Raw genomic sequence first — 13,080 nt, forward strand, 5'->3', positions numbered from 1 at the left:
GCGCAAGCGCCCTTCAGTTGTTGTTTGCATTCGGAGCGGGAATGCTAAAAGTAGCTGTGTGGCTGCTGAGTTTGGTAGGGAAGAGGGTGAGTTTGGGAAACGTGGATGTGTAATGGGACAAGAGGCAAATTAGAGTATAGCGAAGGAGCTTCTACGTTCAGTTTTGTAGTGGTATGTATGAAACAAAGGTTAGACGTTTGTCACATGAGATTACTTGTCTTAATATTTGTTAGTTCTTTCTGGAAGTACGTGTGTTTATTGAACTGTGTGATGGAGTTTAAGTTGTGTAATGAGAAGTGACGTAAACTTGAAATTGTATGCGTGTGACTATTAAATATCTGTCAGGACAGCGTTTTGTTTTTGTTTTTCTTATGCAAAATTACCAAGGTTTATTTTATACCATGCCAATGATGTATGTTGTCACGAAGCATGTTTTGAAGTTCACCTTTCAAGTAAAGCACTCCTGCATCTGGTGGTGTAAGTAAAGAAAATGCTGAAACTCATGGTGAGGTTAGATATAGTATATGCGGATAAAAAACGGAAATAAAATGACCTGTTAAGCGTTGAAAATGTGTACAGACAAGATAGTAATGATTGTACCTAAACGGTCAATACGTGTCAAATCAACAGGTTTTAGAAACTGCTTCCTACTGACTATCTCCGATTTGCGTCATACCTGCTGAAAGTAATGTAACTGTAACTGGTGTGCAAAGTTTTAGGCTTGTATGTTATTTGGTTTCTGAGATGTGGCTCTAATTTAGCTGTAATACTAAGTGCAACTAAAAATGGCACTGTTCCATACGTCATAACGTTTGAATTGCTAATAGTAGATACATGCAATTTTCAAGGATCGTTATTTAGTATTAGATAATGTATCTTAACATCTAAACAGTTGACCCACGGTTGCATATTTGACGATTTATGGCTGCTGAAAATTGTATAAAAGAATTTCTCTTGTGCTTTAGAGTAACGTTGGTCCTCTTTCTCCACACTAAACCATATAAGATCTTTCAAACATTGGTAGATATCATTTATGTTATGGTTCTTTTTTTACCAACTTGGTACCATTCTGAAAGAAATCAAGCTATCTGCTTTATGAGGCATTATAATTGAGAAAAAAATAATTTCATATCTACAGTATATTTCAAATGAATATTGCCTATGTATAACAAAATCTACCATAAAAAGATTTATACAACTGGAGAGAGTATGGTCTAACTAGTAAATACACAAAATGCATATGATGTTGGTACCTTGTAACAAACTATATTTAAATTTTCTTTTAAGGCATATAAATAGTAGTAGTAGTAATGGTAGTATATATACAGATTCTGCCTGTGAATGCACATAATTTGTAATGATTTAAAACCTATATTTTAGAAGTATATGGCTGTGTGCTATTTCTTTTCTGGCTGTAACTGTAAAACTGGGTTTGGCAAAATATGGCAGAATAAAAACATTTACTATTTAAACATAAAATAGTAATGAATTTCATAATACATTTTTAAATTTGTAATTATAAGTAGTATGCCTCTGTATTTTGCATTTCTCTTTGTAGTAAAACATGGCATGTTTGATACCTTAGTAAATATAGTTTAGTTCAAGGTGCCAACATCATAGTTTGTGCTAAAGAAGAACTATAACGTGTAATACCTATCAAAGTTTGAATTGATCTGATGTAATTTAGTGCACAAATATACAGGGCCAAAGTTGCTGTACAGCACAAAATATTTTTATTGCAATTTTCAACAAGCCTTAAATTGACAAATATACAACTGTGGACCCACTATTTTTATAATTCTAATACATTTAATACTTATGGTCAGTCCTTCAAAATTGTATGCATCTAGCATTATTAGTTCAAAAGGAGTGACCCATGGAACATTGTCATTTTTTTTAGTAGCACTTGTTTTACAGTAAAGTTAGGGCCAAGCCCTCTTTTTAAGGCCTCAAAATCTCAGAAATTAGTGAAGATACACTCCTAAAATTTGACACACTAGTTATTGGGTACAGTAACATTATTACCATAAAGTATGAAGCAAATTGGAGATGGTTAGTCAGGAGGCTTCTGTTGATTTGATGTGGATTGGCCCCAAGAATAAGAGATGGAAGATTATGGGCATTGGGAGAAGATATGACATGCAACTTGCTAAGAAAATGGTAAATGTACTACATGAGAAGTCAAATTTCAGGAAAAGGCTAAGAAAGTTTGATCTATATAAGTTAGATGAATCTCTTTGTAAATGTAACAGTAAGTACTTATTGCCAACCACATGCCATTTTGTATTTTTTTGTAGTAATGCATACAGTTTTATACACAATGGACAACCAAACAAGAAAGCAGCTCAGCTCTGAAGAAAGACAGAAGGTAGGTAGCTGAAAGTGTATTATCATGTTATACTATTTGGTACAGCCTTAATAAATTATTTATTATGTTATTTATATTTATGTGTATATAAACAGCTCAAGGAAAGACTGGCTTTGCTAAAAGAAGAGTACAATTTGACAGTGAAGCGACTTAAGGTATGTAGATTAAGTTGTAATGCAGGTAAGATTATGTAAATATTGCTAGAGAAAAAACTATACACTTGGTTTCTATGATGACTGAACTATCTGTTTAATTCTTTCCTCTAGCAGGCCCAGAGCCTTAAATATGAAAGAAGTGATACCAGTGATATAGCAGTTGATAAGGTGGGATCTTCCTCCTGCATTATTCTAAAAGGTATGTAACAGTGTATGTATATGTCAGTTGGGTTTACATACTAGAGGTTAAAGCTGAACAGATGCCTGTAGCAGTTCCAGATTGACATCCCTAATATTTCACTTTGTTAATAAAATAACATTATTGCCTTGATCCATGTGTAAAGTGTCTGAAAAGCTGAGGCTGCTAAAAATTGTCACTATCTGCTGCCTATTTTAATTAGCATATTTCTTTTCTTGCAGACACACCAGACCTTACCCCACCTAACACCTGTAAAGATTATCTGTCTACTAGTTACAAGGACCAAACAAATGGAGATATTGTCATATCACAATGTTACTCTAAAACTCTAAGCCCTGGAGCCGATGATGAGAAGAAGCTGCTGCTCCCCACTGACAGTCCATCTACAGAGATTGGCATTCAGCATTCTGCTGATTCAAAGCTGAAACGAATATCAAGAGACCGTTTAAAAAAGAAAAAAAGCAGGCATAGGTGGAGTGAAGGGAACACCAGTCAAGATATGAAACAGCTATTGTCACTTCAGGACAAAACATGTTCTTCTTGTATATTGGACAGCAGTACTCAGTCAGATTTTGACGATAATGGTCATCAGAACCACGCTGATAAGAGCAACCTTTCTGTTGTCAAGTCATGCCAGCAGAGTGATATTTCTGCAGCAGGTGACCAGTATAACAGTTTTGCTATTAGAAACATCTCATTAGAGGGAGAATCTGTCTCTGAACAGAACAAAGCTGTTGCCATTCTCAAAAAGAAAGATCAACTAAATCTCTTTAGTTCGCCAATGATCAGCCAATCTTCAACAGATTCTGAGGAGAGCATCCTGAGCTCCTCCACAATTATTGAGGGTCTAATTTTTCCTGCGGAATATTACGTAAGGACAACTCGAAGAATGGCCTCATGCCAAAGGAAAGTAAATTTGGAGGCTGTAATTGAAAACCAGTTGGGTAAGAGCCACAAGAAATCAAGAAAGACCAGCTTAGTTGGTCAGAAAACATCCACCATTAGTGGTAGGTCTTCGCCTGTGGCTCATCCTTTGTGTTCTGGATGTCCTACAAGTAGGGGCCAGGACCATGGGCAACATAACAATTTAAATATAGTAACCAATGCTGGCTGTACAAGCCAAAGTAGTGGTTTACAGAGTAAAAATTCCAGAGAGGTAAATGTTTCAATTTTAGAGAGTGATCCTAATATCCCTGATTCTACCCATGGTGAAGCTAGCCATAGCAGTATATGTCCACTGCTTCCAAAGATCCCACGGTTGTTTTCAGAGTTTACTGTGAAAGATTTTCACCTTCCAGATGAAGACTTTGGTTGGCTCAAATTGCAGAGATTGAAATCCTCCCCAGCAAGAATCCCTGGGCTGTTGTCTCCCCGTTACTTTACAAGGAGTCTTGCTTCAAAAGTTTGTCTTAATTTGAACCAGACAGATGACCAAAATTGCACCACTGACTATGGATCAAGCACTTCTATTTTTGCTGGAACATTAGGATGTACAACAGCAGCTGGTTCCAAGTGTGGAAGAGATGAAAACATTGGGAATGAGATATCGGTGTCCTCTCAAAGAAATGAATATATTGAAAGTGAAGCTGTCAAAAATAGAGCAGATAATTACGCTGAGATGGAAGCAGCAAATATAGTAGATAATTGTAGCAGACTAGAATCCACAGTATCTACAGGTGTTTTTGAAAATAACTGCAAAATGTTAAGAGCTACTGAAGAAAATAAGCAACTGTCTAGAAAAACATCAGATGTTGAAGGTAGTGGGCCCAGTGAAAGAGTAACAATGGGTGCTGCAATGGCTGGATTTAATGAAATGGAAACAAAAGGAACAGGTGGTTGTGAGCAAAAAGAAGTAGAAAGTGAAGGTTCCCCGTGTTCTCATCACAGTGAAAGAAACTTAGTATCCAAAGAAATGGATAAGAATAAGAAGAGGCTTATTAGAAAGGGTACAGGAGATACTGTAACTGCCTGCAGTGGAAATGAACCAAGGACTACTGACAGAGAGGGCAACAGTATACAAGTAAGTACAAGTGCAGTGGTTACTGATCATAATGAGAGAGAGGTAGATATCATTAAAGGAGTATGTAATCGTAATGAGAAGCAAACCAAGCCCACAACAGAATGCGGTGAAAAAAATGTACACCCTGCAGAAAATGCTGGTCTAGAGGGAAGAGAATTGGTGGTTACAGTAGCAGATGACCAGGCTAAAATTGAAAAGATGACTACAGTTGACACTGATGAAAGAAAAGTAGGGGTTACATTAGCAAGTCAGTGCCACGAGAGAGAAATGATGAAAATTAAAGGATTTTGTCACAGCAGAAAAGAAACTGAAATTTCAGCAGGATTAGGAGACAACTGTAAAGAAATTACGGCTTCAGCACTTTTAGGTGACCAGTGTGCAGTATTATCACAGGAAACTAAGACAGGTGACCATGACAGAAATGAAAGTAAAAGTGTAGAAAAAGCTCTCCAAAATAGTATACAAACAGCTCAGGCTAGAGAAATTCAGAACCTTACTGATCTTAACATAGAGGCTGCCGGAGAAGTTTATCACAGTGGAATTGAACACACTGCAATGGGAGATTCCTTGTATGAAGCTGTGGCAGTAAACTGCTCCTTCATGTCAGTTTCAGAGTCCAACTTGCTTATGCTGGAGCAATTGAAATCTGAATACAGTAATGACAATACTGAGGAAATGGAAATGTCGGTAGTAGGAAACATCTCCGAACCCAACAGTCAAGGGTATTTGGCTAGAAAGATTCTTGGAAATAAGATTCCTTCTGATTTGCTCTGCTTGACCCCAGAACTGACATTGCAATCGGATAAACAGTTAAGTGGGACTGAGTCTGTTTTGCCATCACTAGGTTTCACCCCCACTTCCTCCACAGAATTTCACAGCCCATCTTATTCAGTGCCAGCATCCACAGAAAAGGCATCTTGTCGCCAGAAGCTGAGGCAATTGGACAGTGTTGCTATAGATTTAAATGTGGTTTGTGAGTCACTGAACAAGTCAGATGTTGAAGACTGCCATGAAAACAACAACAGTGGAGGAGTTTTGAAAGAAGTAAGTAGTATAATTAAGTCAGGGGCATAGTCATTGAAGTTGTTTTAATTAGTTGACATTTTGTTTTTTTTGTTTTTTTGGGGAGGTATACAGTTCTTGTTTGGAGCAAGACATAGCTCATACTGAAATGAGACGAAACAAAAATTCCTTGAAGCTGCTGTCGAAATTAAAGGTAGGGAGGAATTTGAACTATCACATGATGTGTATTTGATGCTGTGGATATTTGCTGATACAGTAACTGTTAAATGAGTATAGTATAGGAAGTAATGTGATTTTACTTTTAGGCACCATCTGGACCTCACTTGGTTGATGTGTGTACTGTTCAGTGGTATGATATAAATGGAATCTTGACGCCACATGTAGTGACTTCAGGAGAATGGGCAGTGTCACTGTGGGGTCCTTGCAGCCAAAAACAATGGAGCCATAAGCATACATGGGCGTTTACACAGGTATTTCTTCAGGGTCTTTGGCTTTTTAGACTTTCCTAATTCATGTCCTGTCTCTTTATACTATATGTGTGATTGTACTTGCTTTGAAAGGGAAGCACCTAATTTCCAAAATGGTTAAATTCCATCACGTTTTGTTGATGTTTTCTTGGCACATAGCTCCCCATAATTAAGCTGATCACAATCCCTGATGCCCACAGCATGTTTTGTGTTGCCTTTGGGAAGCTACAAATCAGAGAAGTGAGGTATGTGTCTCTGGTTATTTACAAAATCTAAACAACATCCACTCCTTTTTTTAAAGTAGGAGTGAGGTATAGTGTATTTGTTGTAGAACTGAAACATACTGTACTGTATATCACACTGTGATGGGCTAAAGCCCTCCAATGATTGTTTGTGCCTAGCACCCAGTGCTTGCTGGGATAGGCTTCAGCTTCCTTGCCTCCCTGCTCTGGGTAAGTGGAGTTAGCAAATAGATGAAAAAAAATGGGTGGATGTATTGATACATATATTTAGTCATCATTATCAAATGTGTTGCACACTAAAATCAGACTAACATTTCAATGTTTTACTTTACAGAATTCTTACATCTTTAAATAACTGTGATCATTTTGAGGTGCTGCCACTATGTGAGGGTGACATTAGTGCCATATTAGGGGTGTCCAACAAGAGAATGGTGAGCTGCTCTGGATCTGGAAGAAAACAGACAGTTGAGCTTATATGCCTTTCTGAAGAGGGAAGGTACATTCTAAGTTAAATACTACTTCAGTTAGGTATTTAGAACAAAGGTCTTGCTCACACTTGAAAAGATTTAAAAGCAGTGTATTGAGTTAGTGTTTATCAAACAAATATGTGGCTTTTCTTCTGATTCTGTGATTCATTTTCTTTTTACGTAATTAAAAATGTCAGCCTTAAGAAAATTTTGATACTTGTAAAAAAATAGTCTGTGTGCAGAGTTTAGTAGGAAGTAAAGAGGAAGTCCTAAATTAACTACAGACATATTAAGAACATAAGAAATTTGATAAGTGAGAGGTGACCAGTCCATCAGGCTTGTTTGTTTAGGTAATAGCTAAGATGTCTCAGTGTCTAATTTATGATACAAGTTTAGTGGGGTTTGTGACAAGTGAAGCCCCTCAGATAAAGGTATTTGGAATTAGGGTTCTGTGACACCCAGAAGAGGAGAGGCATACTTCAGAGTTTAGTAGTTGAGGTATTGCACTGGGTAAAACAGGGCTGCCAGTTCAGTAATTGTCATTGCCATTGAGCAATGGTATCTCTAATGCTGTCTGCCAGTGCTCCAGTTACATGAAACAAAAACATATAACATTGTTAGTCACTTCAGGTTAGCAAGGCAGGTACATAAATAAAATGTAAAATGTTTTTAGAAGATGGATCATAAATAAATTGGAACAAGACCACCTAAAAGCTGCATATATGCTTGTAGATTGTTCATTTTGGTTTCAAAGTTTTTTGGTCTTAATGTATGATTTTGTTTTCCCAGAATTGAGGGTCTTGTTTCTTTAGCCTCACCTCCAGAAAAAATTATTGCCTTCTGTGAAGTTTTGGGTCAGAAGGATGCAGTAATCGGCTTTATTGGAACAAATGCAGTTGTTATCTGGTAAGGTATTTGTGGTTAATGCTTTAGATATCATGCAAGTCCCTGAACAGTTAAGTGACCATTTATGTAAATTTGTTTTCTTAGGAACTTGAAAACTGGCCATCTTCTTCAGAGAATATCCCTGGGGGAGTCTTGTCCTGCCACTGCATGTCTTCATTCATACTGCCATTCTGTAAGAGCTATTTTTCTTTACTGTGCCATTCACTGAAAATGTTTTCTGTGCTTTATTTTCTCTGTTACTTGATATAATATGCATCTGTTTCAGGGCATTCTTTATGTTTTACTGCTTTGCCGAAATTCTGAAAGTCAGAGCATGGGACGAAATGGCCCTTTCCATCTTGTTGCCATCAATCCTATGAACGGTAAAAGTTGTATGGTTCAGGCACTGAAGTGTCCACCGGAGTTTGAAGGGAGGTATGTGTTAGGCACATTGTTCAATCTTCTGCAGCTTATGGAGATCTTGCCACTTAATGACAAGTGAAAACAACCAAATTGATTTGTTACTTATAGCCAGTTAGTAGCTGAATGTAGCAGGAATTGCACCTTTTACAAGTAAACAAAAACTGGGAGCCACTCTGGCAACTGGTTGTTATGTTTTAAATGTTTCAGTCTGAACATCTGTTTCAACCCTGTCTGTGAGAAGTTGTTGTCATCTCCATATAATGTTAGCATAACATTTTCAAATTCAGCTCAGGGTAGTGAGGGCCAGAGCCCATTGTGGCAGCACCAAGCACAAGGCAGTTGCCAGCCCTGGATGGAGTCCATTGCAATGCCCAGTTATGTACTCAACTGGCATGTATTTGAGGTATAGGTGGAAACGAATATCTGGACAAATACCACACAAGCATGCAGACTCCACAAAAATGGTGACCTGTGTATGCAGTTGAGGACTCTTATCTTTTTTTTTTTTTCCTTTCAGGTTTATGGATGGAGATGTGAAGGGGCTGTTTGTGGCAGCCACCTTTTGTACTGGTGCTCTTGTGGTGTGGGACCTTGCCTTTTCTTGTTGCAGAGATGTGCTCCATGCAGAAGGGTTGGAAAGCTGGCAGGTGGTCAGATGGAGTGACAGTGATTCATGTCTGCTTGCTGGACGACTCCATGGAGATGTTTATATTTACAGTTGGATGGGAATGGACACTGAAGTGAAGTGAGATTCTGTTTCTTACAAAGGTGGATCTGCCTGCAACTGATTGGCCAAGGTGAAACATTTTTAAACCAGGATGTTCATAACCAATAATCATACTGCATTTTGATACTGTTAGTATGTAAATGTGGAAGTTGTGGTTGTTAGTCTGTGCACTTTATTGATACAGAAGTTCTGTCATAGACAAATCCAATGGCAAGGGCAACAATTTGAGTATGTTTTGGGAATAACTTGTCAGCCTTTTTTTTTTTTAAATCTACCAAGAATACAAATGACCAGTTCATACAGTTGGAATTTAAAATATTTTTCACTCATGTAGCCTACGAACAGCTACTAAAAACAGTCTGATTACTGGACTGGAATCCAAGTTTGATGCCTTTTCATTTACATATTGTTACTGCTTTGTAGATGTTCTGAAATATTCCTTTGCCAAGTGTATGAACTTAACGAAAGAGTGAATGGATGACAGAAATAAAGACTTACCGCTTGCGCCTTTTTCTTGTAAAACCAATGCAGGACTAAGAAGTTGTTTACAGAAACACAAATTATTCATCAGTACTTACTAATGGAAATGCACAGCCATTCAGCTGCATTTTCTGTGATGTACGAGGAACCTGGAAGAATGTTCAAAGATTACAAAAAATATATACTCAATAAAATGTTTTCCTGTAATTAGATAATAGACACAAGTCAGAATAAATATAATCAGTCAGTCTTGCTACATGAACGGTTGACTGTGATTCATTATGGGTTTTGTTATTCCCTAGTTTAATGAATTATAATATTTGTGCAGATGAAGTGGTGCTGTCATAACATTTTCACCTAGCAATCATCCTTTCATAAAAGTTATATTTATTATGAAGGCACATGCCACACTACCAGTTTATTATTTTGGTTAGGTCCGGAAGAAGTATGATGATTTTATATAGCGGCTTTACATGTAGGTTGGTAACTTGCTCTTCCTGCACAGTGTTCTTTAAAAGATGTTTTATGTTTTTTTGTCTGTCATGTTTGTTATGCTAGGATGCAAACCTGGAAATGCTAATTTCTTGTAACAATTTAGTAGAATTGATGGACTACTTAAATGATGTCAGAAACACTATTACCAAAATATTGAAAAAAAATTACAGCATACTTGTAATATCCAAGACGGAAAACATGTGATACATGTGCACCTTTTGTAAACTTTTAGCATTCAAACCCAAAACCAATTTTAAGAAAACTGGTTGTAATCCTAATGCAGTCAAGTGCCTTCATTGGGACAAGGTTTCCATGTATCAAAATATTGATTATTTTCATTCCTTTTATTTATTTATTTATTTTAACTATATGATGTAAAATTAAGAAATATGTGAAGTGTAAAAGCATTTCATAAACTTATTTATTCATTGCTTGGACAATTAAAATTTTCCTTGTTAAAATATTTTTCAATCGTTAGTCGACAGACTACAACTAATTAACTTTGCTTTTTCTTGGCTCAGTCAAACCGTAATTGTCATTCTTTTTGAACAACTCTTTTTCAGTGAATCATGTGAATCAATTTGCGTTTTCAATGGGAATGCTAAAACACCTGCATATCCTACTTAATGTCATTGGAGTCTTTCGTTTTGCTGATACTGGTAAATGATTAAAGCGTGTGTGTCAAGAACAGCTTCAGTCATGAGTTTCAACTTGCTTCACTTAGGATTCTTTTGAGTTTGAACTATATAAATATCGGCAAACAAACTCTGTCACTGATTATTTTCTCATTCATCATACAAGTACAATACAGTAAAACATTAATATTTTAATGTTTTAATAGTTTTGTACATTACATTATTGGAATTGTTTTAAACTGAATATATAAACTATAAAAAAATGTATACCTTTTGTACATTCAGCCGATAAGTCAAATAAGACTTAACCCTATAAAATATTATTCTAAAATCTAACAATTATTTGCTTTCAACTTTAGTGCACTTTTGTAGGGTCTGTCCCTGAGACTTATTGTCATTGCGAAGCAGAGCCTTACTGGAAATTGGAGGCATTTGAATTGAAGTGGGTTTCATCGATAACTTTGCATCCAGCTTTTGAGAGTTTAAACATTCATAAACATCAAAGTGTCCACTACTCAAATCATCACCTGTGAACCCAAGATGTTTAAGAGGCATTGGCGGTTGTTCAAAGATGTAAAATATTTGGCCATTTCGGTACACTTGAAAGCGACAACCAAACAATTCAGCGGCAGCCATCAACTCAAATGCAGAACCATAGGTGAAGGGCTTAAGCATTTCACTCTTATAGTGCTCCTGTGTAGTATAATTATCTCCTGTACCGTCATCAGTCCACACCTTGAACCTGTCCAAGTCATTCAGTACATAAGACACAATGTTCCTTCGGATATCAAGAGTGAGCCTGATATGACCGTGCAATATGTAACACAGAGAATGGAAAAGGCAGTCGCCATCTCCGGGCATGGAAACCACTCGGTAAGTGACAGTTCTTTGATCGATGGTGTTGACCTCGATAGACATGTTAATGGGGGTACGGTTGGAACGATAAAGGAAGTGGGTACCTGAACAATGTAAACAAAGTCTAAAATACCTACATAATAACTATAATCGTAATAAACGAACAATAAAACAGCAGAGAAGCCGTGAATTAAATAAAAAGGCTGCAGTTACCAGCAGGGAGACATGAATACCGTGGCGAAACAAGAAGGGAATGAAGAGACAGGAGCGACGGATGGCCTTATATAAGCAGGCAGCCAACTATGAGGGAGGCATGGGGATGGGGGACCCAACGCCGCCTCACACAGAGACCGAGCTGCAGCCTATGGACGTATATATGTACTGTACGTAAGTAGGATTCAGTTAGCGTTGGGAACCCGCGTACCAAATTTCTTGAAGATGGGCCCATAAGTAACAAAGACTGTTGGAAAGTTCAATAGGGTGGCCAACAGTGGCGTCATACCACCAAAATAAGTACGTACATTGGTTTCAGTTAACGCAGGGAAGCCGCCTACCAAATTTCGTGAACATGGGGCCATAGATAAGAAAGTTTAACATGGCGGACATTGTCGACCGTTATGACCATTACGTGTAGAACTTTTCTAAGTAAGCTGTAAGGAATGAGCCTCCCAAATTTCAGCCTTCTACCTACACAGGAAGTTGGAGAATTAGTGATGAGTGAGTCAGTGAGGGCTTTGCCTTTTATTAGTATAGATTATACTGTGTATATGCTAGCAGTGCTAACCATCTAAGACTTGTTAACACTCAGGTCTGCGTTGATTACTTGGTTTACATTTGCAGGTCACGATACTATGCATATGTCTCTCTTTTATAGCTTTTAGTATAGGATTCGCAAAAACAGTATTAGAATGACAAATGGTAATATATTTATTACTAAAAATGTTTGTGATGAGCCATCTTTTGGAAGACATAGAAAATGGGCAGACAGACGAGATGTATCCTTTTTGGCCAATTTATTAGGTACACCTGTTCAACTGCTTGTTAGCACAAATATTTAATCAGCCAATCACATGGCAGAAGCTCAATGCATTTAGGCATGTAGACATTGTCAAGACGACAAGCTGAAGTTCAAACTGAGCATCAGAGTCGGGAACAAAGGTAAGTGACTTTGAATGTGGCTTGGTTGTTGATGTCACATGGGCTGGTCTTACTATTTCAGAAACTGCTGCTCTGCTGGGATTTTTGTGCACAACCATCTCTAGGGCTTACAGCGAATGGTCTGATAAAGGGAAAATATTTAGGGAGCGGCAGTTCTCTGGGACAATATACTTTGTTGATGCCAGAAGTCAGAGGAGAATGGCCAGACCAGTTTGAGTTGATAGAAAAGCCACAGTAACTCAAGTAACCACTCATTACAACTGAGGTATGCAGAAGAGCATCTCTGAACACAGCACGTCGAACCTTTAAGCAGATAGGCCACAGCAACGGGAGACCACATAGGGTGCCACTCCTGTCAGCTAAGAACCATCAACTGAGGCTACAATTCACACAGGCTCACCAACATTGGACAATGAAAGACCGTAAATGTTGCCTGGTCTGATGAGTCTCAATTTCTTCTGTGACATTTGGATGTTAGGGT

At 37.6% G+C, this 13,080-nt stretch overlaps 1 protein-coding gene across 1 annotated transcript; it reads left to right on the forward strand.

The window, feature by feature from the left end:
• The first annotated feature begins 10 nt into the window (after positions 1-10).
• Positions 11-10,226, forward strand: palb2 (partner and localizer of BRCA2). The gene is made up of 13 exons (XM_051933377.1): positions 11-86; positions 2,298-2,368; positions 2,464-2,523; positions 2,635-2,722; positions 2,944-5,786; positions 5,872-5,958; positions 6,071-6,235; positions 6,392-6,477; positions 6,809-6,970; positions 7,731-7,847; positions 7,932-8,019; positions 8,113-8,261; positions 8,767-10,226. Exons 2-13 carry the CDS (start codon positions 2,300-2,302, stop codon positions 8,996-8,998), a joined length of 4,146 nt encoding a protein of 1,381 aa, XP_051789337.1. The 5' UTR covers positions 11-86; positions 2,298-2,299; the 3' UTR covers positions 8,999-10,226.
• The last annotated feature ends 2,854 nt before the right edge of the window (positions 10,227-13,080 follow it).

The sequence above is a fragment of the Erpetoichthys calabaricus genome, chromosome 11 (genome assembly GCF_900747795.2).
Source record: "Erpetoichthys calabaricus chromosome 11, fErpCal1.3, whole genome shotgun sequence".
NCBI lineage: Eukaryota > Metazoa > Chordata > Cladistia > Polypteriformes > Polypteridae > Erpetoichthys > Erpetoichthys calabaricus.